This window comes from Anolis carolinensis, chromosome 2, assembly GCF_035594765.1.
Source record: "Anolis carolinensis isolate JA03-04 chromosome 2, rAnoCar3.1.pri, whole genome shotgun sequence".
Classification (NCBI taxonomy): Eukaryota; Metazoa; Chordata; class Lepidosauria; order Squamata; family Dactyloidae; genus Anolis; species Anolis carolinensis.
In genome coordinates, this window is record NC_085842.1 from 20,873,471 (window position 1) to 20,895,699 (window position 22,229).

Sequence of the window (22,229 nt, forward strand, 5' to 3'; positions counted from 1 at the left end):
CAACGAGGACGCGGTGCGCGGCCAGCACCCCCCCCAACCGACACTTGCGCACTCGCCGATCCCCGCCACTGCCACCAACTTTGCAAGCACCGTGTACGGGGAAAAAGACAGCCGAGGGGGCTCACCGTTTCTTCGCCGCTTTGGCCAGCCATTTCTTCCAAAGCACCGTAGCCTTTGGAAGGCGGATGGAACAACAGACCACTCGGGGAGAGAACAAGGGCGTGGACAGCGGTGCTTCGCCTTTTGAGGAGGGGACAGCAGACTTGAAGAGCAAGGTGCACCGCAAATGGTGGGACTCGGGAGGGGGGACGGAACGAGCCGGGAGAGCAACCTTGCCTCACCAACTCCGGAGCTTGAGAAACTTGGAGGGGAAAAAGGGAGCAGGGGGGAGAGGACGGCTGAATGGGAGGGAAGAAAAAGGTGCCAGAGGCTCAAAATGGCGCCAACAGCCTCACAATCCCACACCCATCACCTCTACATACCACCGTCCTCCACAGACCACACCGCCCTTTCGAAACTGGACGGAAGCACAGGCCGCCCGGGGAGAGACCAACATTCACACTTGCCTAAAGCAGACAACAGTTCTTTCTTCCACCCTGGTCATCCCACAAATATATAAACCCCACTTGCTTATGTTACAACACATTTCACAACCTCTGAGGATGCCTGCCATACATACAGGTGAAGCGTCAGGAAGAGAATACATTTGGAAAATGACCAGGCAGACCAGAGAACTCGGAGCAACCCAATACAAAGACAAACAAAAATAATAACATAAATAGAAATAAATGAAAAAAAATTAAAAAAACATAAATAAAAATAATAACAGAAAACAATAAAATATAATACATACCAATAATAAAATAAAAAACCCAAATAATTATAAAAAATAAAAATACAAAAAATACAAATAAAATAAAAATACAAAAAAATTAAACAATAAAATTAATAAAATACAATAACTACAAATAATAAAATAAAATAATAAAATATAATACATAAAAAAATAAAAAATAAAAATAAACAGTAAAACAATAAAAACTCCACAACAATTTTTAACCAATACCACCAGACTATGCCACAGCAATGCCTGGCCGGGCACAGCCAGTCTTTCTATAGAACTACTCGCCTTGGGATTCATCCACTACAGCTCTTCTTTATATCCTTAACAAAAGAAACTATGATCTGAATATCTATCTGAGTATCTATCTGAATATCTATCTATCTATACTCACTATCTATATATATCTTCTCACCTTGGGATTAATCTACTATAGCTGTTCTTTATATCCTTAAAAACAGCAACACACAAATTATGATTTAAAATCAGGTTTGCTTTTTTATTTAGACAGAGAAATGAGAGTCGACCAATAAGTGCTACTGGAAATAAAATACAATATTATTTATTAATACTACTACGGTATACCATAATTAGATAACAAAAGCATCTGTATACATACACACACACACACACACACACAAGCGGTGGGTGTCAACTAGTTGCCAAATTGGAAATGGGAGCGGGCTCCTGTACCTTTAAGGATGTACACAAGATGGAAAACCAGCAAGTGCTGCTTGTTATATGGATTGGATCAGCACTGTCATGGGATGCATTGACTATATTGGTCAATTTAGACCCATATAATGCTGTTTGGACTGATTTATATGGGCTTAGATTGACCATAAATTGCATTTTATTACTTTATATGGCAGTGTAGATAGATCAAGCCTTGGCTTTGGTTTTGGAATAGTTGAGTAGACAACCACTTAAAGCAGTCATGGTCCAACTTTGGCCCTCCAGGTGTTTTGGACTTCAACTCCCACAATTCCTAACAGCCGATAGGCTGTTAGGAATTGTGGGAGTTGAAGTCCAAAACACCTGGAGGGCCAAAGTTGGACCATGCCTGCTTTAAAGACATAAGAGCTTTCTCCAGGCTTCATGTGACAACCCTGTAAGTGAAAGAAAGAGAACATTTTCACCCCCAAAAAAGGAAATGCTGGTCTATTTTCATCTATTGGCCAAATTTTCCATTGCAGGGAGCCTTGGATCTACGTGTGGCTTCTCCTCGTAGTTCTCCGCCTTAATTTCCAACCCAAAGTTGCCGCCTTCTACAGCCACATGTATGTTTGAAATACTGTTTTCTCTGCAGCTGAAGTCCTCTTTCTGCAGGCCGTCCGGTGGCCGGTGGGTATCCTGATGCTTGTACAAACTCGACGTGTGGTTGAACCGCCTCCCGCAATCCAGACACGCATAGGGCTTCTCTCCGGTGTGGACCCTCTCGTGCCTCACCAAGTCGGCTTTGTCCCGAAAGCCCTTCCCGCAAAGGAAGCACCAGTGCTTCTTTATCCCCCTGCGGATGAGGTTCTTTTTCATATTCTTTGACATTCCAGCTGTGCCAGCCACGGATTTGAGGTCATTGCTCCCCGTCGGCCAAGCGTCCAGGGGACCTCTGTTGCTAAAAACGCTAACCGTGTCCTCTTGTGATGCCGCCGGTACCGTGTAGTTGTTTTCTAGGCTCACACCAACTTCCCCATTGCCTGTGGAAAGGAAGCCGGAGAGAAAGAGAATATGAGGAAAGTGGAATTAATAATAATAATAATAATAATAATAATAATAATAATAATAATAATAATAATAATAATAATAATGTGGGGGATTGTAAAAGGCACCGTGATGTAATGGGTTGACAGGAAAGGCATGTGTCAGCAGCTGATTGGCTGAGCCAGTCAGGAGCCAGCATTCTGATTGGCTACTGTCTCTGGATTGCTGCTGAGAGAACCGGTTTGAGTTGCTATTTTCACCTCAGAGAGGAAAGAGAGCACTGACTGGAAACAGCCAGGAATTTTAATGGCTGCCAACTCTCTGAAGCCTGATTATTTTTGGACGGAGCCTCCGGTGGCCTAGGGGATAAAAGCCTCATGACTTGAAGGTTGGGTTGCTGACCTGAAAGCTGCCAGGTTTGAATCCCACCTGGGGAGAGTGTGGATGAACTCCCTCTATCAGCTCCAGCTCCATGCGGGGACATGAGAGAAGCCTCCCACAAGGGTGGTAAAACATCAAAACATCCGGGCGTCTCCTGGGCAACGTCCTTGCAGACGGCCAATTCTCTCACTCCAGAAGCAACTCCGGTTGCTCCTGACACACACACACACACACACACACACACAAATCTGAGACATATTTAAAGACTGTTTAAAAGGACTGTTTATTCCCTCTGTTCTCTGTAAGGATTCAGAGAGACTACTGTATATATTGTTGCTCCTGTATATATTGTTGCTCTGTTTGATATTTTGAAGTGAAGTAAAGTTACTGTTACTTATTACACAAACTTGAGTAGCACATTTTTACACTGCAGGGTATATTTAGGTTCAGAAACAGTGGTAAAGCTTCTATTTATTTACATCTACAACCTCCAACAAATAATAATAATAATACTTCATTTGAATTCCGCCGTATCTCCCCAAGGGGACTGAGGGCAGATTCCAGCATATAGACATAAAGACAAACATTCAATGCCTAGAAACAATGACACACAGATGAAGGTAAAGGTAAATCCAATACAGTAGAGTCTCACTTATCCAACGTAAACGGGCCGATAGAATGTTGGATAAGCAAATATGTTGGATAATAAGAAGAGATTAAGGAAAAGACTATTAAACACCAAATTAGGTTATGATTTTACGTATTAAGCACCAAAACATCATGTTATACAACAAATTTGACAGAAAAAGTAGTTCAATACACAGTAATGCTATGTAGTAATTACTGTATTTACAAATTTAGCACCAAAATATCACGATGTATTGAAAACATTGACGACAAAATGCGTTGGTTAATCCAGAACGTTGGATAAGCGGGTGTTGGATAAGTGAGACTCTACTGTATATGTGTCAATTGCCCTTTTTTAATTTGGTGCCAACATCTTTTTGAGAACTGAAGGCCTTTAAAAGAAAGGGGATCACATCTTGGATACCATTGAAACATTATAAATCTTTCTGTGTCTGAACTGAGTATAGTCTAGACCAGGCATGGGCAAACTTTGGCCCTCCAGGTGTTTTGGACTTCAAATCCCACCACAAGCCTACCAAATGAGTATAGTCAGCTTTTTGTATCTAGAGATACATCTTGGTTTTGTCATTTCATAATGTATGTCATAGGAATAGAGAATCCATGGATTTTGGTATCTACAGAGGGTCCTGGAACCAAATCCCAGCAGATACCATGGGTCCGGGTCTACAGCAACAGCGTCACCATTGTAAATTAAAGCAGTAATTGTGAATATAGAACAGGAATAGATCCTGTTTGTATTTCTGTACTTTTGAACAAAAATTAATGTTAAAAATAAAAGGGAAATGCAAACCTGTCCAACACCCACTGACCCATTACTGTTTCAATATTTTGAACATTCAAAACAAATATTACAACCCGCAACACAGTTGTTATATGTGGAGGAACCCGCGTAAAAATGAAATGTAAATCTTTTAAAAACAACTCCCATATACATTGGTAGCACTGAAGCATGCACCAAGGCATCACTACCTTTTTGAAGCATATCAAAAATAACAACACCCATGGGAAGAATTTTGCAAAACCCAAAAGTCCATGAGCCTGACATCAATACCAGAAAAGATTCTACATCATTAAAGAAACAATCTGTAGGCACTTAGGTATGACATTATAACTAAAAGTCAACACAGGTTTCTTAAAAAAATAAAGATTATTATTAGATTTATTTGTATCCTGCCTTATCTCTCCGAAAGGAAATTCAAAACAGTTTAACATAAAAACATTAACATACAATTTAAAATATACCAATATGCAAACATTAAAACAGGATTAAATACAAGCAGTATTTTAAAAATTCCCCATTAAAACATATTCAAAGTTAAAGACTAATCTTAGAGTTATAAACTTGGTAGATTAAGGGAATGCTGCGGATGTAGCCTATCCTGGCTTCAGTAGGGCCTTTGACAAAGTTTCCCATGATATTCTTGCAAATAAGCTAGTAAAACGTGGATGGGACAGTGCTACTATTACACTAAATTTTCTGTTTCTGGCTTGAAAGTATTATTTCCTGTTTCATTGTGCGGTACTCACTTTGAAAGTAGTTGTTCTGCTCCAGGAACTTCGTTTTTATGGCACAAACCATGTTGAACTGGTTGAGACTCTATGAGGTATTCATGGAAAAACTGTAGCAAAATGTGCTTCAGGATGTCCCTCCCGCAAAAACAAAGTTGTATAAACTTTTCCAATGTTTTTACAGTGGCTAACACAGTGGGTTAAATCGCCAGCTATAGAAGATCCTTCCGACCGGAAGACTGGCAGTTCAAGCTGTGGTCGGGGCAAGCTCCCAACATCAGCCCCAGCTTTTGCCTACTTAGCAGTTTGAAAACAACAATGTAAGTAGATAAATAGGTACTGCTTTGGCGGGGAGGTAAAAGGCGCCCTGAAAAACATGCCGGCAAAATTTGACCAGGAATGCATCCATAGATGACAGGCTCCTCGGTGTGAAAAAAACGAAACAACAGTACTTCCCCCCATGGCTGAGTTGAGCACAGCCAGATGCCGGAGATGAAAAGAGGAAAGCCTCACCTGTTTGTGTATTGTCTGTCTTTGTCAATTGTATAGCAGCACTAAATGTTTGCCATATATGTACCTGTAATTCAATCTGAATCACCTTGGGGAGATAGAGCGGAATATAAATTAAGTATATTATTATTTTATGATGGAACCAGTTAGGAAATTGGGGGGAGGAAAGGGATGTTAACAAGGGAAATTATGGGAGAAAGAACTGGAAATAAAAGTAGGAAAAAGAAATTGGGAAAAATTATGGAAAGCAAGGCATGTCAAAATTTTTTCAATTAGAATAAAAGAAAACTACTACAAGATAGTATGGAAGTGGTATTTGACCCCAATAAAGATACATAATATGGGTAAGAGCTGTTCAGAAAAATGTTGGAGGGGTTGTCAAGAAAGGGGGACATATATTCATATGTGGTGGGAATGTAAGTATATACAGAGTTTTTGGGGAAAGGTCATAGTAGAAATAGAAAGTATCATGAAGAAAAAAATCAATACAAACCCAGCGACTATACTATTATCTATTTATAATACAGATGAATGGAAAGAAAATGAAAAGAATTTGATAACAATGTTGCTAACGGCTGCAAGGGTATTAATAGCAAGAAATTGGAAAGGGGAGGTGGAAATTAAAATAGAAGATTGGTACAAGGAAATTTGGAAATTAGCAATAAATGATAAATTAACATGTAATTTGAATGTTAAAAAAGGCCTAAGGAAGAAAAATGATTTTGAAAGTATGTGGAAGAAATTTATCAAAGAAACATTAAGGAGAGAAGAAATGAGATTCTGGTTGGAATATAAAGAAATGGACTCCGGTGATGGGGAGCACAACGGGTAGAACACTGGGGAAGGGAAAAAAAATAATTATATGAATTGTAAAGATTTTTCTTTTCTTTGTAACAAAATGAACAGTAATGTAATAAAAATTTATTTTTTTAAAAAGGAAATTGTATTTATAACCCAGGAACAAAAATGGTGTTACAAAGTTACTGGCTCCCAAAGTTTGCTCTCCAATGGCTCCTCTTCATTTTGGAAAGAAGTAACAAACAAGGTGCCACAGTTCTCAGAAGGATATGGATTGACCTCACCCCCCACAAGGCTAGCCCTGTCCTTACCTGCATATTGTCCGATGTCCAGATGTTTCCTCATGTGCCGGTTAAGGGCTGGTTTCTGGGTGAAGCTCTGCCCGCACTCCAGGCAGCTGTAAGGCCGCTCCCCCGTATGAACCGTCTGGTGCCGAAGGACCTGGGAAACATCCCGGAAGCTCTTCCCGCACTCCAGGCATTCGGGGCGTTTGCGGCTTCCCGTGTGGTTCTTTGGAGGCCGGATGGTGACTTCGAAACCTGTGGGACCAGAAGCAAAAGCCACCTCAGTGCGGATTATATAGACAACACCATAGAGAAGGTGGTATTTGGGAAGGAAGCAGGCATGCGGTAAACCCAAGATCTAGCGAATGATTCATAGAATCATAGAATAGTAGAGTTGGAAGATACCACATGGGCCATCTAGTCCAACCCCCTGCTAAGAAGCAGGAAATCGCATTCAAAGCACCCCCGACAGATGGCCATCCAGCCTCTGCTTAAAAGCCTCCAAGGAAGGAGCCTCCACCACGGCCCCGGGGAGAGAGTTCCACTGTCGAACAGCTCTCACAGTGAGGAAGTTCTTCCTGATGTTCAGGTGGAATCTCCTTTCCTGTAGTTTGAAGCCATTGTTCCGTGTCCTAGTCTGCAGGGCAGCAGAAAACAAGCTTGCTCCCTCTTCCCTATGACTTCCCTTCACGTATTTGTACATGGCTATCATGTCTCCTCTCAGCCTTCTCTTCTGCAGGCTAAACATGCCCAGCTCTTTAAGCCGCTCCTCATAGGGCTTGTTCTCCAGACCCTTAATCATTTTAGTCGCCCTCCTCTGGACGCTTTCCAGCTTGTCAACATCTCCCTTCAACTGTGGTGCCCAAAATTGGACACAGTATTCCAGGTGTGGTCTGACCAAGGCAGAATAGAGGGGGAGCATGACTTCCCTGGATCTAGATGCTATTCCCCTATTGATGCAGGCCAGAATCCCATTGGCTTTTTTAGCAGCCGCATCACATTGTTGGCTCATGTTTAACTTGTTGTCCACGAGGACTCCAAGGTCTTTTTCGCACACACTGCTGTCAAGCCAGGCGTCCCCCATTCTGTATCTTTGATTTCCATTTTTTCTGCCAAAGTGAAGTATCTTGCATTTGTCCCTGTTGAACTTCATTTTGTTAGTTTTGGCCCATCTCTCTAGTCTGTCAAGATCGTTTTGAATTCTGCTCCTGTCTTCTGGAGTGTTAGCTATCCCTCCCAGTTTTGTGTCGTCTGCAAACTTGATGATCGTGCCTTCTAACCCTTCGTCTAAGTCGTTAATAAAGATGTTGAACAGAACCGGGCCCAGGACGGAGCCCTGCGGCACTCCACTTGTCACTTCTTTCCATGATGAAGACGACGCATTGGTGAGCACCCTTTGGGTTCGTTCGCTTAGCCAATTACAGATCCACCTAACCGTAGTTTTGTCTAGCCCACATTTTACTAGTTTGTTTGCCAGAAGGTCGTGGGGGACTTTGTCGAAGGCCTTACTGAAATCCAGGTACGCTACATCCACAGCATTCCCTGTATCGACCCAACTCGTAACTCTATCGAAAAAAGAGATCAGATTAGTCTGGCATGACTTGTTTTTGGTAAATCCGTGTTGACTATTAGCAATGACCGCATTTGTTTCTAAGTGTTCGCAGACCACTTCCTTAATGATCTTTTCCAGAATTTTGCCTGGTATTGATGTGAGGCTGACCGGACGGTAATTGTTTGGGTCGTTCTTTTTTCCCTTCTTGAAGATAGGGACCACATTCGCCCTCCTCCAATCTGCTGGGACTTCTCCCGTTCTCCAAGAACTCTCGAAGATAATTGCCAGTGGTTCTGAAATAACTTCCGCTAGTTCCTTCAGTACTCTTGGGTGTAGCTGATCTGGCCCTGGGGACTTGAATTCGTTTAGAGAGGCCAAGTGTTCCTGGACAACTTGTTTCCCTATTTGGGGTTGGATTTCCCCCAATCCTTCGTCCATTCCGTGTTGCTGAGGTTGAAGATGGCTTTCTTTTTCTGAGAAGACCGAGGCAAAGAAGGCATTAAGTAGTTCTGCCTTTTCCCTGTCCCCTGTCGCCATCACCCCATCTTCTCCTTGCAATGGCCCTATCGCCTCCTTTTTCTTCCTTTTTCTACCAACGTAAGCAAAAAAGCCTTTTTTGTTGTTTTTTATGTCCCTGGCAAGCCTGAGCTCATTTTGCGCTTTAGCCTTGCGAACCTTTTCCCTACAGGTGTTGGCTATACGTTTGAATTCTTCTTTGGTGATTTCTCCCCTTTTCCACTTCTTGTGCATGTCACTTTTGAGCTTTAGCTCAGTTAGAAGTTCTTTGGACATCCATTCTGGCTTCTTTGCACTTGTCTTATTTTTCTTCTTTGTTGGCACTGTTTGCATTTGCGCCTTGAGTATTTCACTTTTGAAAAACTCCCATCCATCCTTAACTCCCTTGTTTTTTAATATCGGCGTCCATGGAATGCCGCTCAGTAATTCCTTCATTTTTTGGAAGTCAGCTCTCTTAAAGTCCAGAATGCGTGTTTGACTTGTCTTAGTTTCAGCATTCCTTTGTATTGCAAACTGCAGGAGCACATGGTCACTTGCCCCTAAGGATCCAACCACTTCAACTGTATTGATCAGGTCTTCCACATTTGTTAAGATTAGATCAAGAGTTGCTGATCCCCTTGTTGCCTCTTCTACCTTCTGGACCATAAAATTATCTGCAAGGCAAGTGAGGAATTTGTTGGACTTTGTACTCTTGGCTGAGTTTGTTTTCCAGCAGATATCGGGATAATTGAAATCGCCCATGACTACTATATCTCTTCTTTGTGCCTGTTTGGTCAGCTGTTGACAGAAGGCTTCATCAAGTCCTTCATCCTGACTCGGAGGTCTGTAGTAGATACCCACGACAAGATCTTTTTGAGTCCCGGTTCCCTTGATTCTTATCCAGATGCTTTCAAGCTGGTTTCCCGGATTACAGTCTTGCATTTCTTCTGTAACTGTTTTTGACATATAAAGCTACTCCCCCTCCTCTCCCCTTTGTTCTATTTCTGTGAAAGAGGTTATAGCCCTCAATGGTTAAATTCCAGTGATGGGAGTCATCCCACCAGGTTTCAGTGATGCCTATGACATCGTATGTGTGGTGCTGTGCTAGGAGTTGGAGTTCGTCTTGCTTATTTCCCATGCTCTGAGCATTAGTGTAAAGACATGTAAGCCCCTGTGACCTCCCCTCGAACTGTTTATTTGGGATTATTGTGCTCTCTGTACTTGGTCCTTGCTGTGTTTGTGCAGCCCTCCGTTTAGCCTTTCGGCGGTTCCCTGTGGTCGTGGGTAATATAGTGTTCGCCAGGCTGTTGTTCCCCTCCCCCAGTGGATCTAGTTTAAAGTGCGCCTGATGAGGTTTGTGAGTCTGTGTGCAAAAAGATGTTTTCCTACTTGTGTGAGATGCACCCCATCGCTTGCCAGTAGTCAATCCTCTTGGAAGAGTAGACCATGGTCAAGGAAGCCAAAATGCTCCTCTTGACACCATTTTCTGAGCCACTTATTGACCTGTACTATTTTTCCGGCCCTTGTAGAGCCGTGTCCTACAACAGGGAGGAGGGATGAAAAGATCACATGTACATTATACAGTTTTAGCTTTGTTCCCAGAGCTCGAAAATCATTTGTGATCTTTTGAAAAGTATGCCTAGCGGTGTCATTGATACCTACATGAATCAACATAAGGTGGGGAGGGTGATGGGGCTTTAGGAGCCTGCTGAGCCTCTGAGTGATATGGTGTATTTTTGCCCCCGGGAGGCAGCATGTTTCTCGAGCCATCCCATCCGGTCTGGAAATGATGGCTTCCGTTCCTCTAAGGAGGGAGTCACCTACTACCAAGACCTGTTTCCTTTGAGGATTGACAGGGTCCCTTTTGTGCAAGACAGTGTGTATGTCCCCTGAAGAGTGTTCCTGTTGAAGTGAATCATGTAGGTGTAAAGTGTTGTCCTCCTCCTCAACATCCCCAGTGCATTCATCAATGACAATCCATTGAGATACATCCGAGAGCCCATTACTCTCCCAAGGATGTTCCTGTTGCTCCTGGTCTATGATTGGGGATGGAGCATTTTCATGATTACATAAGTGTGACTGTGGTGATGCACTGTCCCCGTCAGGGCTATCCCCTGTGCATTGATCCAGGGTGGTCCACTGAGTGGTATCTAAGAAACTGTGGTCCTCCACAAGATGTGTTTCCTGATTGTATGTTAATGATGTAAGAATTTCAAATCTGTTGTGTAAATGCAGCTGAGCAGAGGAGTTCTGCGGAGGCTGCCTGGTCCTGCGTCTCCTTCTATGGGTGACCTCCTTCCAAGCCTGAGGGTTGTCTACCTTTGAGTTGATCTCCCCATAAGGTTCCTGATCATGGTCTTGGTGGTGTTGGTGTGATGCAGGCTGCTGATCTACAGCAGCGTGTTGTGCAGTGTCCAAGAAGAGCTCGAGTGCCTGAATGTCCTTAAGGGTCTTAATACGGTGCTCGAGCTGTTGGATCCTCTGCTCCATCAGAGTCATCTGTTTGCATTTGGAGCAGATGTAGTTGTCTAGTTTTTGTGTCTTGAATCCTACTTTTAGCTCACATTTTAAAAAAAAGCTCAGGAATAATCCAAGGAATTCTTAAGACAAGAATTAACTTCAAGCTAGAACTTGTATTACCAGGACTTTTAGATGATCAAATGAGAGAATACTGCAGTATAGGTTAACAAGAAGAATCCTATACCCTCAACAGTGGAAAAAGAGAGGGACACACCAAGTATATAAGATTGGACAATGAAGAGGTGGGAACAAATAGAAATGGACAAGTTAACCATTTTATGGGTTGATAAATCACTGGACACTTTCTTAAAAGAATGGAAACCTTTGTGTGTGTGTGTGTCTGTGTGTATACACACACACACACATATATATACGGCATGTTCAAAAAGGTAATGACTTTGAGTCTCCTTTTTGGAGAGAAAAGCAGAGTATAAACATAATAATAATAATAATAATAAGGATTTAAAGATCGAACTGCAAAGACTCTGGCACAAGCCAATAAAAGGAAGCAGATGAAACAATAGATCACATCCTCAGCTGCTGCAAGAAGATTGCACAGACAGACTTCAAGCAGAGGCATAACACCGTTGCTCAGATGATTCATTGGAACTTGTGCCACAAATACCATCTGCCTGCGACAAAGAACTGGTAGGATCACAAGCCGGAAAAAATTACAGAGAATGAACATGTCAAGCTACTCTGGGACTTCCGGATTCAGACAGACAAGAGTTTTGGAGCGCAATACTCCTGACCTCACGATCATGTTAAAGAACAAAGTATGGATTATCAAAGCTGCAATCCCAGGGGACAGCAGGATTGAGGAGAAACAACTGGAAAAGCTGACACGATATGAGGATTTAAAGATCGAATTACAAAGACTCTGGCACAAGTCAGTCAAGGTGGTCCCAGTGGTGATCGGCACACTGGGTGCAGTGCATAAAGACCTTGGCCTGCACTTAAACACAATCGGCGCTGACAAAATTACCACCTGCCAGCTACAGAAGGCCACCTTACTGGGATCTGCACGCATTATTCGTCAATACATCACACAGTCCTAGACACTTGGGAAGTGTCCGACGTGTGATCCAATACAACAGACAGCAGAATGTCTGCTGTGGACTCATCTTGTTGTGTTTCAAATAATAATAAGGATTTAAAGATCGAACTGCAAAGACTCTGGCACAAGCCAATAAAGGTGGTCCCAGTAGTGATCGGCACACTGGGTGCAGTGCCTAAAAACCTTGGCCAACACTTGAAAACAATCGGCTGACCATCTGTCAGCTGCAAAAAGTCACCCTACTTGGATCTGCATGCATTATTCGCTGATACATCACACAGTCCTAGACTGTATCCGACTAGTATCCAACATGTGATCCAATACAAAAGCCAGAATAGTGGTCTTGTTTGCTGTGTACTAATCTTGTTATATATCTAATAATAATAATAATAATAATAATAATGATAATGATGATGATGACTGCCCCATGCACCAAGATGGAAGGAAATGTAGACCTCTGAACTGCAGTTGCCTACTCCTGTCCAGATTTAGGTTTTTCATAAAATATTCAAGGTAAAAAATAGCCAAGGACTCATTAAAATATAATCCTACCCTAGGAAAAAATACAATTACAAATCATGCTTCAATCTCAGGAAGAATGTCAAGTGGCACTCTAAATTTTGCTCTGCTAACCCAAAAGTTTATCTTCATCCCAAAGGACTCCATGTCCTTGCGTCAAGGTACCGAGAACCTAAAGCCACAGGCAGGAGTTATTTTCAACATACGTGATGGAAGATTACATAAGGATCTCATCACCTCTGAAAGCAATAAAATAATAGGAAAACATATTAACTTGCATTTGCGGCTCTTTTTTACACTCCAAAACCACCTCTGCATGAGATGGCCTGATTACTTGCCAAATGCAAAGGCCACCCAACTACATTTTTACTCAGTTTTAGCTTTGGAGCTTAAGTTCAGTCCTTTTTGGACTTTTTTGTATGTTTAACACTAAGAAGACCATCCAATTTCCCCTCGGGTTTTGGCTAGAAAACGATGTTGTTGTGTGACTTCAGGCTGTTTCCAATTCACGGCAACCCACAAGTGAAACTATCATGTGGTTTTCTTGGCAAGATTTGCTCAGAGTGAAAAAAGGCAAAAGATTTATACGATCTGAAGAGAAACCAGAGTTAGCCTCAGCTTCTGCCAACCTACCAGTTCAAAAACATGCAAATGTGAGTAGATCAATAGGTCTACGGCTCTCCATGCAGTCATGCTGGCCACATGAACTTGGAGTTGTCTATGGACAACGTTGGCTCTTCGGCTTAGAAATGGAGATGAGCACCAACCCCTAGAGTCAGACACGACCAGACTTAATGTCATGAGAAAACCTTTACCTTTTACACTGTCATATTATTCAGTTCAAAGCAGATAATTTAGATTTTATATGGCAATGTAGAAGGGGCCCAACTCTCTCCTTTTATTTACAGGTCTCATCAACTGATTGATTGATCTTGGAAAACAGGTCTTGGAAACCTTTTTTGGACTACTTCTCCCTGTATCCTCCAGTCAACATAGTCATGAAAAAAGGATTTCCAAACTATATTAATTTTTCTGAGCCATACCGAACATAGGATTTCATTTTTAACTATACTAATAATAATATACTATACTAATAATAAACACATCATCTGGGTCCTTAGATAGCCAAAACAGAAGCTCCCATTCATCTACAAAAGTATTTGTATTCAGATTCCAAGACATCTCAAGAAGTAGTAAATGAAGATAAAAAGAACCAGAAATAGTCTCAGTAGACAGATAAGTATGTCCAGTGTTTTTGACAAAGTGAGTATAGAGAAGAAACATTACTGACTAGGGGATTCTGGGGATTATAATCCAAAACAACCCTCATTTCCATACTAGATGAAAACTGCACCTTTGGATCTGTACCTGGGAAGTCCTTGTCTTCCGAATGCTTTCTCAGGTGCCTGTTGAGAGCCGGTTTCTGGGTGAAGCTCTGCCCGCACTCAGAACAGGCGTACGGCTTCTCCCCCGTGTGAACCGTCTGGTGCCGAAGGACATGGGAAAGGTCCCGAAAGCTCTTCCCACACTCGGGGCATTCGGGACGCTTGCGCCCGGAGTGCTGTGCCTTCTGGTGCCTCTCCAGTTGGAGGGCGTCCAGAAAGCTTTCTCCACATTCGAGGCACCAGTGCCCGTGCTCTTCCAGCCGCACCACCGTCTCATACACGCCTTCGCTACAGAGAATGGCCTCTTCCCATCCATCCATCGGCTCCACCCCAGTCTCCATCGGCTCAAGCTCCTGACCGCTTTCGAGCAAGCTGGACTGTCCTGGCAGAGTCTCAAAGTGCACGGGCAGCTGTGAAACCCCTTGGTGATGGGATGAGTCCACCTTATTCCCGTTCGTGGCTCTCTCGCTGGAGGGAAGGGCATACGCATCCAGGCATCTGATGCTCCCTGGACCAGAAAAGGAGACAGGATAAGTGAGACTGAGTAATAAAGAGGGTAAACAACTATAAGAATAAAGAGTTGCACTACATTGCTGATTCATGTTCAGCTTATGGTCTAGTAATACAGTAGAGTTCCGGTTAACCAACTTCCGGTTATCTGACCTTCCGTATTATCCGACGTGCTTGCCGGAAGGATGAGTCTTTTCCCTCCTGCAAGCACCCGATTTAGAGAAGCCCGGTGTGTGTTGCTGCCTAGCAGCATGGTCCGGGCTTCTCTAAACCGGGCGCTTGCCGAAGGGAAAAGTCTCATCCCTTCCACAAGCGCCTGGCACTTTGGAGAAGCCTGGGCTGTGTTGATAGGCAGCAGCATGGCCCGGGTTTCTCTAAACTGGGTGCTTGCAGAAGGGAAGAGCCTCTCAGTCAATTTTTGGATTTCAGAATTCTGTACTTTCCAACTCAGGAAAAAAGACTTTGACCTTACCTGATGGCGTGAGCTCCTGCCGACTGTCCAGCTGAGCTTCTCCGTGCACTTGTCTGTTTAGTCCAGACCCCAATGAAGTCCAGTCTGTCTCAGGGGAGACCACAACCACCTCCTCGCACGAACTCAACACCTAAGAACAAAAACAAAGAGGATGCTCTTCATGCCAACACTTCTGTGATGTTCAGTTTCTTTGATAATGGCATACTTGTATTTGCACATACCAGTACATAGTGAATGGAGGGAAAGGGGGCTAGTTACACACCCGGAACTTTCTGCATTTTCCCTCAAAGAGCTCTTGTTTACCAGTGTCAGAAATTTGATAGGGGGAAAAGAAGAGGGGGACACCTCCATTTATATAAGCCCTCTGTAAAATGCTGCAGTCTCAAATGCTTCCCCAGCAGTCAGAACACTTTTTGCCCTTTTAGCAAATTAGCCAGAAAGGAAGGTGGAAATACTGCTCTACTGAGTTTTGTTTTTGTTCTCTCTGGTCTGGATACAGGCGGCAGCCAACACGACTGCTCCTTGCTCACCCTTGTGACCTGTTTCCAGGATGCCTGTCCTGTTGTCCACTCCAACTGGCCATATGAGAGTGAGTACAGATGCCTGGTTTTTTTTCTTAAATCCTGGACTTCAAGATAGTGTCAAGATCGAGGGAAGCAATGGTGCCAGTCTCTTCTGCTTTGGTCAGACCTCACCTGGAATATTTCTGTATCCAGTTCTGGGCACCACAACTCAGGAAGGATATGCACAAGCTAGGACATGTCCAGAGAAGGGCAATCAAAATGATCATAAGTTCGGAAACCAGGAATGCCTATGAGAGGTGGCTTAAGGAGCTGGCGATATTCAACTTGGAAAGGCTGAGAAAAGGGGACATGACAGCCATGTTTAAATATTGGAAAGGATGCCACATTTAAGAAGGGACCAAGCTTGTTTTCTGCTGCTCTGGGGACTAGGACACAGGCCAATGGATTCAAACTACAGGAAAAAAGATTCCACCTAAACATTAGGAAGAACTTTCTGACAGTACAGCAGTGGAATATGCTACTAGTTTGGTGGGATCTGCTTCTCTGGAGAGAGGCTAGATCAAGGGTGCTTTCCATTGTGTGTTCCTGCATGGTGCCTTCTGTTGGGGTTCAGCAGCAAGATGCTGGGGATTCGGAGGATAAGGGGGCTGATGGGCATCCAATTGATGAGTCTGTGTGTGATCAGAATGACTTGCAGGCCTCAGATCAGAGAAATGCCGGCAGCTGCAGAGGAGACAAGGGATGTTTGGGATTCCAATGTCTGTTCCTTAGTAAATGAAGAGAATTGGCCTTCAGGGCCAGCTGCAGAAGTGGAGTTTAGTCACAATATCAGATTAGGCCTTTACATGGAGGGAGTCAAGGACAGACTAACTGGGCCCTCGGAAAGACTCTTGAGGTCTTGACTTCATGGCTGCTTGGTCAGGCCTGGGCTTAAATTAAGTGGTGTCTACCTGTGTCTCCAGAGCAGACAATCCACATTTTAATATGCTTTTAACACTAAGGAGCCCCAGTGGCGAAGTGTGTTAAAGCACTGAGCTGCTGAACTTGCAGACCGAAAGGTCCCAGGTTCAAATCCTGAGAGCAGTGTTAGCGGCCGCTGTTAGCTCCAGCTTCTGCCAACCTAGCAGTTCGAAAACATGGCAATGTGAGGGTTTTTTTTTGTGTGTGTCAGGAGCTACTTGAGAAACTGCAAGTCGCTTCTGGAGTGAGAGAATTGGCCCTCTGCAAGGACGTATGCGGGGACATGAGAGAAGCCAATGTGAGTAGATCAATAGGTACCGCTCCGGCGGGAAGGTAACGGTGCTCCATGCAGTCATGCTGGCCACATGACCTTAGAGGTGTCTACGGACAACACCAGCTCTTCGGCTTAGAAATTCAGATGAGCACCAACCCCCAGAGTCAGACATGACTGGACTTAACGTCAGGGGAAACCTTTACCTTACTTAACATGATGAATATTTCTTTTGTTTTGTTATATTGGATTTTAATAACTGTGTTTGTATTTTGATGTTTCTCTATGTTTTATTGCTTTATCTGGACTTGGCCCCATGTAAGCTGCCCTGAGTCCCTTCGGGGAGACAGAGGTAGGGTATAAAAATAAATTATTATTATTATTATTATTATTATTATTATTATTATTATTATTGCCTTTGAATCAAGTTCCTGTTTTAGCTTTCATGTTCATGTTCAAACCTATTGTGATTGCCTAAGTTCCTGAATGAGCTTTTGCCTTGGAAAAGGTCCTGTTTCATGCTTATGGATTTATGCCTATGTTCTTGAATTCATGGATTTCATGTACCTTGCTGTCATGGACTATTGATCTTCTGTATATATGGACTACTGCTATTTTATAGCGCCTTTTCCACTGCTTTTTGGGAAATGCCTCCCCACTCCCTTTTGTACAGGCATTGTAAATAAACAGCTGTAGTTAGAAAACTACTGGGCTGTGTGTGATGCGGGGCGAAAAAGTGTTCCAAGCCTAGCATGCAACACCTTCCGATTCTATGTTTCTACGCTTCTTACCTTGAGCTGTTGTTGCTGGTCTCGGAGAAACTCTTCCGCCAGGGCCACCGCTTGAGAGCATGTCTGGGGACAATGGCTCCTGACCCAGCTCTGCATCTCCTGAGGTAAGATGGTCAGGAACTGCTCCAAGATCAACAGCTCCAAGATTTGCTCCTTGGTGCGTTTCTCCGGCATCAGCCACCGGTGGCAACATTCCCGGAGTCTCCGACAAATCTCACGGGGCCCCACCGTCTCCTGGTAGCGCAGCATCCGGAAATGTCGGCGCTGGGCTTCCGCCTTGAGGAGGTCTTCCCCTAGGACCACTTCCTTGGCCACCATCCTGTGCTCTCCACCATCTGGACCCTGAAATGCCAGGCCATTGTCCACCAGGAGTTGGGCCACCACTTCTCCGTTAGGCCACTGACTGCCCTCGTCAACCACACCGCACAAGTCCCAAGGCACCGGCTTCGACTGTTGTTGGAGTCCGCACTCGACGGGCAGGGGCTGGACGGCCTTCAAGACCTCCTGCCACTGGGCCTCCCAGCGCTGGGCCAAGCCTTCATCAGAGCCTTGGACCAAGTCTTGCGGGGCCACCCAGCCCAGGAATTCCCCAAGGTTCCCAACCTGAATGACCCGAGGGGTGATCCTTTCTCCTTCCACCTCCAAAGTCTTTGTGGGGGCTTCCTCCACTTTGTTCCTCTCAGAGTTCACGCCATGTTCCAAGACGTTTTGGAAAGAGAAAGTCACAGCTCCTCCAGGCGTCAATTCAGTAGCCATATTGCAAGCCAATGTTCAAACACAGCAATGTCCCTTCTGCGGAGGGAGGAACAGCCCCTGCGGGTCCAACCGGATGAGACCAATCCTCCTTAAACGTCACGATAGTAAGGCTTTCCACTCAAAATAACCCAATAAATATTTGCGATTATCCAGTCAAATGGTAGTTAAATGGAAAGGATCGTGACAAAACAGGCTCCGCTTAGCCATACTGTGAGAAATGCCCATCTTTATGGGCTGATTCCATTGGATCTCTTAGGGATGCTCCCAAAATCAGAAGATCTCCAGTCGAAGAGATAATTCATGCTTGAATTTGCAAAATGTGTGACTAGAAAAAGACGGGATTCATTTACCTTGAAGGAAAGAGAAACAAAGTCGGATAAATATCCAAGTGCAAGAAATACATTTTGATAGTTTATTCTGATAGAAGAACCATAATTTACTCAAATATTCTTAATTACGGAGTCCTAGGATGTTCTTGTACAAGTTAAATTTCCCTAATCCAAAATAACTTGGCAGTAGAAATATTCTGTATTTTGGATTCTGGAATACTTGCGTACGCATAATGGGATATCTGGGAGATGGAACCCAAGACAAGATATGATATTCCCTTATATTTCATTACACCTTTACACGGAGAATAAAAGTAATTCTATATACAATATTTTAATGAATTTTATCCACAGAAAAACATGTATGTACATTGAAGTAACAGAAATTATTATTATTATTATTATATTTCCCCTCTAATAGAGAGTCTAAGCATATAAGAGATGCTCAAACTTTACCAAAGTTTTCATTAGTACAAGCAAAATCTGGCCACCAGTATAAAAAAAAAACTCTAGAATCAGGACAGTAAATAAAGAAAACAGAGGAATTCCAGACATAAAGCAATCATGGCTAGTTATCACCTCCCAAAAAGGATCCCTGTTGTATTTTGCATGTCGTATCCTGAATGTTCTGTGAGCTGCCCTGAATCCTTCTGAGTGATGGTGGTGGGATATAAATAAAAGATTATTCTTATGATTACTATCCCCCCAGGCAGGATGCAGCAAGGCTTTGAAGCTGCAAGGCCATTCAATGCTAATCAAGATCACCAATTCCAACATTCACACTTGCCTCAAGCAGACAAGAGTTCAATGTATTGTTGATGGCTTTCATGGCCGAAATCACTGGGTTGCTGTGAGTCTTTTGGGCTGTAAGGCCATATTCCATGTTTCAGGAGAGAAAGCTTCTGGAACATGGCCATACAGCCCGAAAGACTCACAGCAACCCAGACAAGAGTTCTTTCTCCCACCCTGAACAACCCACCTGTCAGGGTTTGCAAAGATACTATATGTGTGTTAACTGGAAAATCAAATGCACAAAGTCGATTGGCTGAATTTGCAAGGACCTGGGAATTGGTTTGTAACTGTTGCTATCCTGCTGCTGGAGAAGCTGTTTGAACAGGTTTCTCTGATGTGTGTGTCTGAGTCTTCTGAGTACTGGCTGGAAAGCAGATGGCTCTGTACTCAGAGAGGCCTGACTATTTCTGAGGCCTTGTTTGCTGCTGATCGTCACTGAAGCAGACCCATGGACTAAGAAAGGATTGCCTACAACTGCTGATTCCTGTAAGCAATCAGAGAGACTATGGTAAATACCATTGTTCTGTTGATCTCTTGGATTGAGTAAAAGTTTCTGTGTTACTTCATTCTGCAAAGCCGAGTGGTGCATCATTCTGCAGGGTGTCTCTGGGCTCACGGGCACATGTAAGAGCTTCCATCTATCATCCACAAGCCCCAACACCATAAATATATAAACCTCACTTTGCCTAGTTTCCAACACACCTCACAACCTCTGAGGATGCCTGCCACAGATGTGAACAAAACATCGGGAAATAATGCTTCTGTAACATAGCCATACAGCCTGGAAAGCTCACATTGCAAATGTAATTAAGACCCCTTTGCCAAACCTGGACAATTCATGCCATGATAACTTCAGAGCAAGGGTGAGAATCACAGCCCTATGGGTATGTGGATTGCATGGGCTGGGACAGCAAGGACTGCTGGGACTTGCGATCCATTAATAAGATTCCCAAATCTGCTTTAGTGTCAACTCTTCCTCCACTTGGGTAATGAGGTATGAAATCTTATCTACCTATTTACCCAGGAATTTCTAGGGCTGGCATTGGCAAACGTGGGCCCTCCGGGTGTTTTGGACTTCAACTCCCACAATTCCTAACAGCCTACTGGCTGTTAGGAATTGTGGGAGTTGAAGTCCAAAACATCCGGAGAGCCCAAGTTTGCTTATGCCTGCTCCTGGCCCCCCAATGTGATCCTGATCCACTTTCTGACATCTCTTTGCATCAATGTGCTTTCTCCCAATGTTTAGTTGGAGTCGCCTTTCTTGTAATCCGAACCTCTTGCTTTCTATAAATAAATAAAAGGCCCTACTCTGCTGCACTCTGTAGGCCGTGTTCACCAGCAATTACTTTTGCAGCACATTCTTTTTGGGGATGATGGGATCCTTCCAAGCTCTGGCTTTATAGAGACAGATTTCCAAAAGCAACAACCTTGCAACTTCACAGGAGGTGCATCTATTCTCCACTATAAAATCAATGCAGTTGGAGACCACTTAAACTGCCAAGGCTCATGGGAGTTGTAGTTTAGAGAGAGACCTTGCAAAGACAAAAAATACCTTGCAAAGATAAAAAAAATACCTTGCAAAATTGCCAGGATTCCATAGCAGGGGATTATGGCAGATAAAGTAAACATTAAACAGCATTCATTCTCTGTGTGCCTTCTTGCTATTGCAGAGTCAAAAGAGAGTGGGATTTGCAAACACCAATCCTTCTTTTTCCAGATAGTTCAATCCCCACTTTAACTGCCATGGCTCATGGGAGTTGTAGTTTAGAGGGAGACCTTGCAAAGATAAAAAAAATACCTTGCAAAATTGCCAGGACTCCATAGCAGTGGATTATGGCAGAGAAAGTAAACACCAAACAGCATTCATTCTCTGTGCAATTGCAGAGTCAAAAGAGAGTGGGATTTGCAAACACCAAGCCTTCTTTTCCCAGATAGTTCAATCCCCAGTTTAACTACCATGGCTCATGGGAGTTGTAGTTTAGAGAGGGACCTTGCAAAGATAAAAAAATACTTTGCAAAATTACCAAGATTCACTAGCAGTGGATTATGGCAGGGAATGTAAACACCAAACAGCATTCATTCTCTGTGCAATTGCAGAGTCAAAAGAGAGTGGGATTTGCAAACACCAATCCTTTTCCCAGAGAGTTCAATCCACACTTTAACTGCCATGGCTCATGGGAGTTGTGGGTTAGAGAGGGACCTTGCAAAGATAAAAAATACCTTGCAAAATTGCCAGGATTCCACAGCAGTGGAACATGCAGAGAAAGTAAACATTAAACAGCATTCATTCTCTGTGCGCCTTCTTGCAATTGCAGAGTCAAAAGAGAGTGGGGTTTGCAAACACCTTCGTTTCCCAGATAGTTCAATCTACACTGTATTTCTAATTTTTGGCTGCAGATGCAACCCTCCCCCTGATTGAATCCCCTTTCTTTCCCTTGCAAAAAAAAAAGTGCCATCCTTACCAGCTTTGCAGCCTCTTCATGGCTGAGCCTTGCAGCCGCTGCCTGGGCGAGCAACCTCCTTGTTGTTCTTTCTGCCCGTTTCCTGCAAAAGGGAAGGAGGTAGAGACGGCACAGGAAGGGGCTCGTCCTAATGCTTCTCCCTCCCTCTCACCCACCCCTCCT

The 22,229-nt window shown here is 43.6% G+C and overlaps 1 protein-coding gene across 1 annotated transcript; it reads right to left on the reverse strand.

Moving 5' to 3' along the window:
• Positions 1-1,313: 1,313 nt before the first annotated feature.
• On the reverse strand, positions 1,314-22,229 carry LOC103281715 (zinc finger and SCAN domain-containing protein 30). Its single transcript, XM_062973379.1, has 6 exons — positions 22,068-22,229; positions 17,729-18,834; positions 15,183-15,312; positions 14,184-14,708; positions 6,700-6,927; positions 1,314-2,538 (listed from the first exon to the last, which is right to left on the reverse strand). Exons 2-6 carry the CDS (start codon positions 18,482-18,484, stop codon positions 2,009-2,011), a joined length of 2,169 nt encoding a protein of 722 aa, XP_062829449.1. The 5' UTR covers positions 18,485-18,834; positions 22,068-22,229; the 3' UTR covers positions 1,314-2,008.

Bases quoted from the DNA above. Each gene is read 5' to 3' on its own strand.
- LOC103281715 (XM_062973379.1), bottom strand. From the start codon at position 18,484: ATGGCTACTGAATTGACGCCTGGAGGAGCTGTGACTTTCTCTTTCCAA. The intron at 15,313-17,728 runs GTAAGAAGCGTA...TTTTGTTCTTAG, and splicing joins ACCAGCAACAACAGCTCAAG to GTGTTGAGTTCGTGCGAGGA. The intron at 6,928-14,183 runs GTACAGATCCAA...CTGGTCCCACAG, and splicing joins GGAAGACAAGGACTTCCCAG to GTTTCGAAGTCACCATCCGG.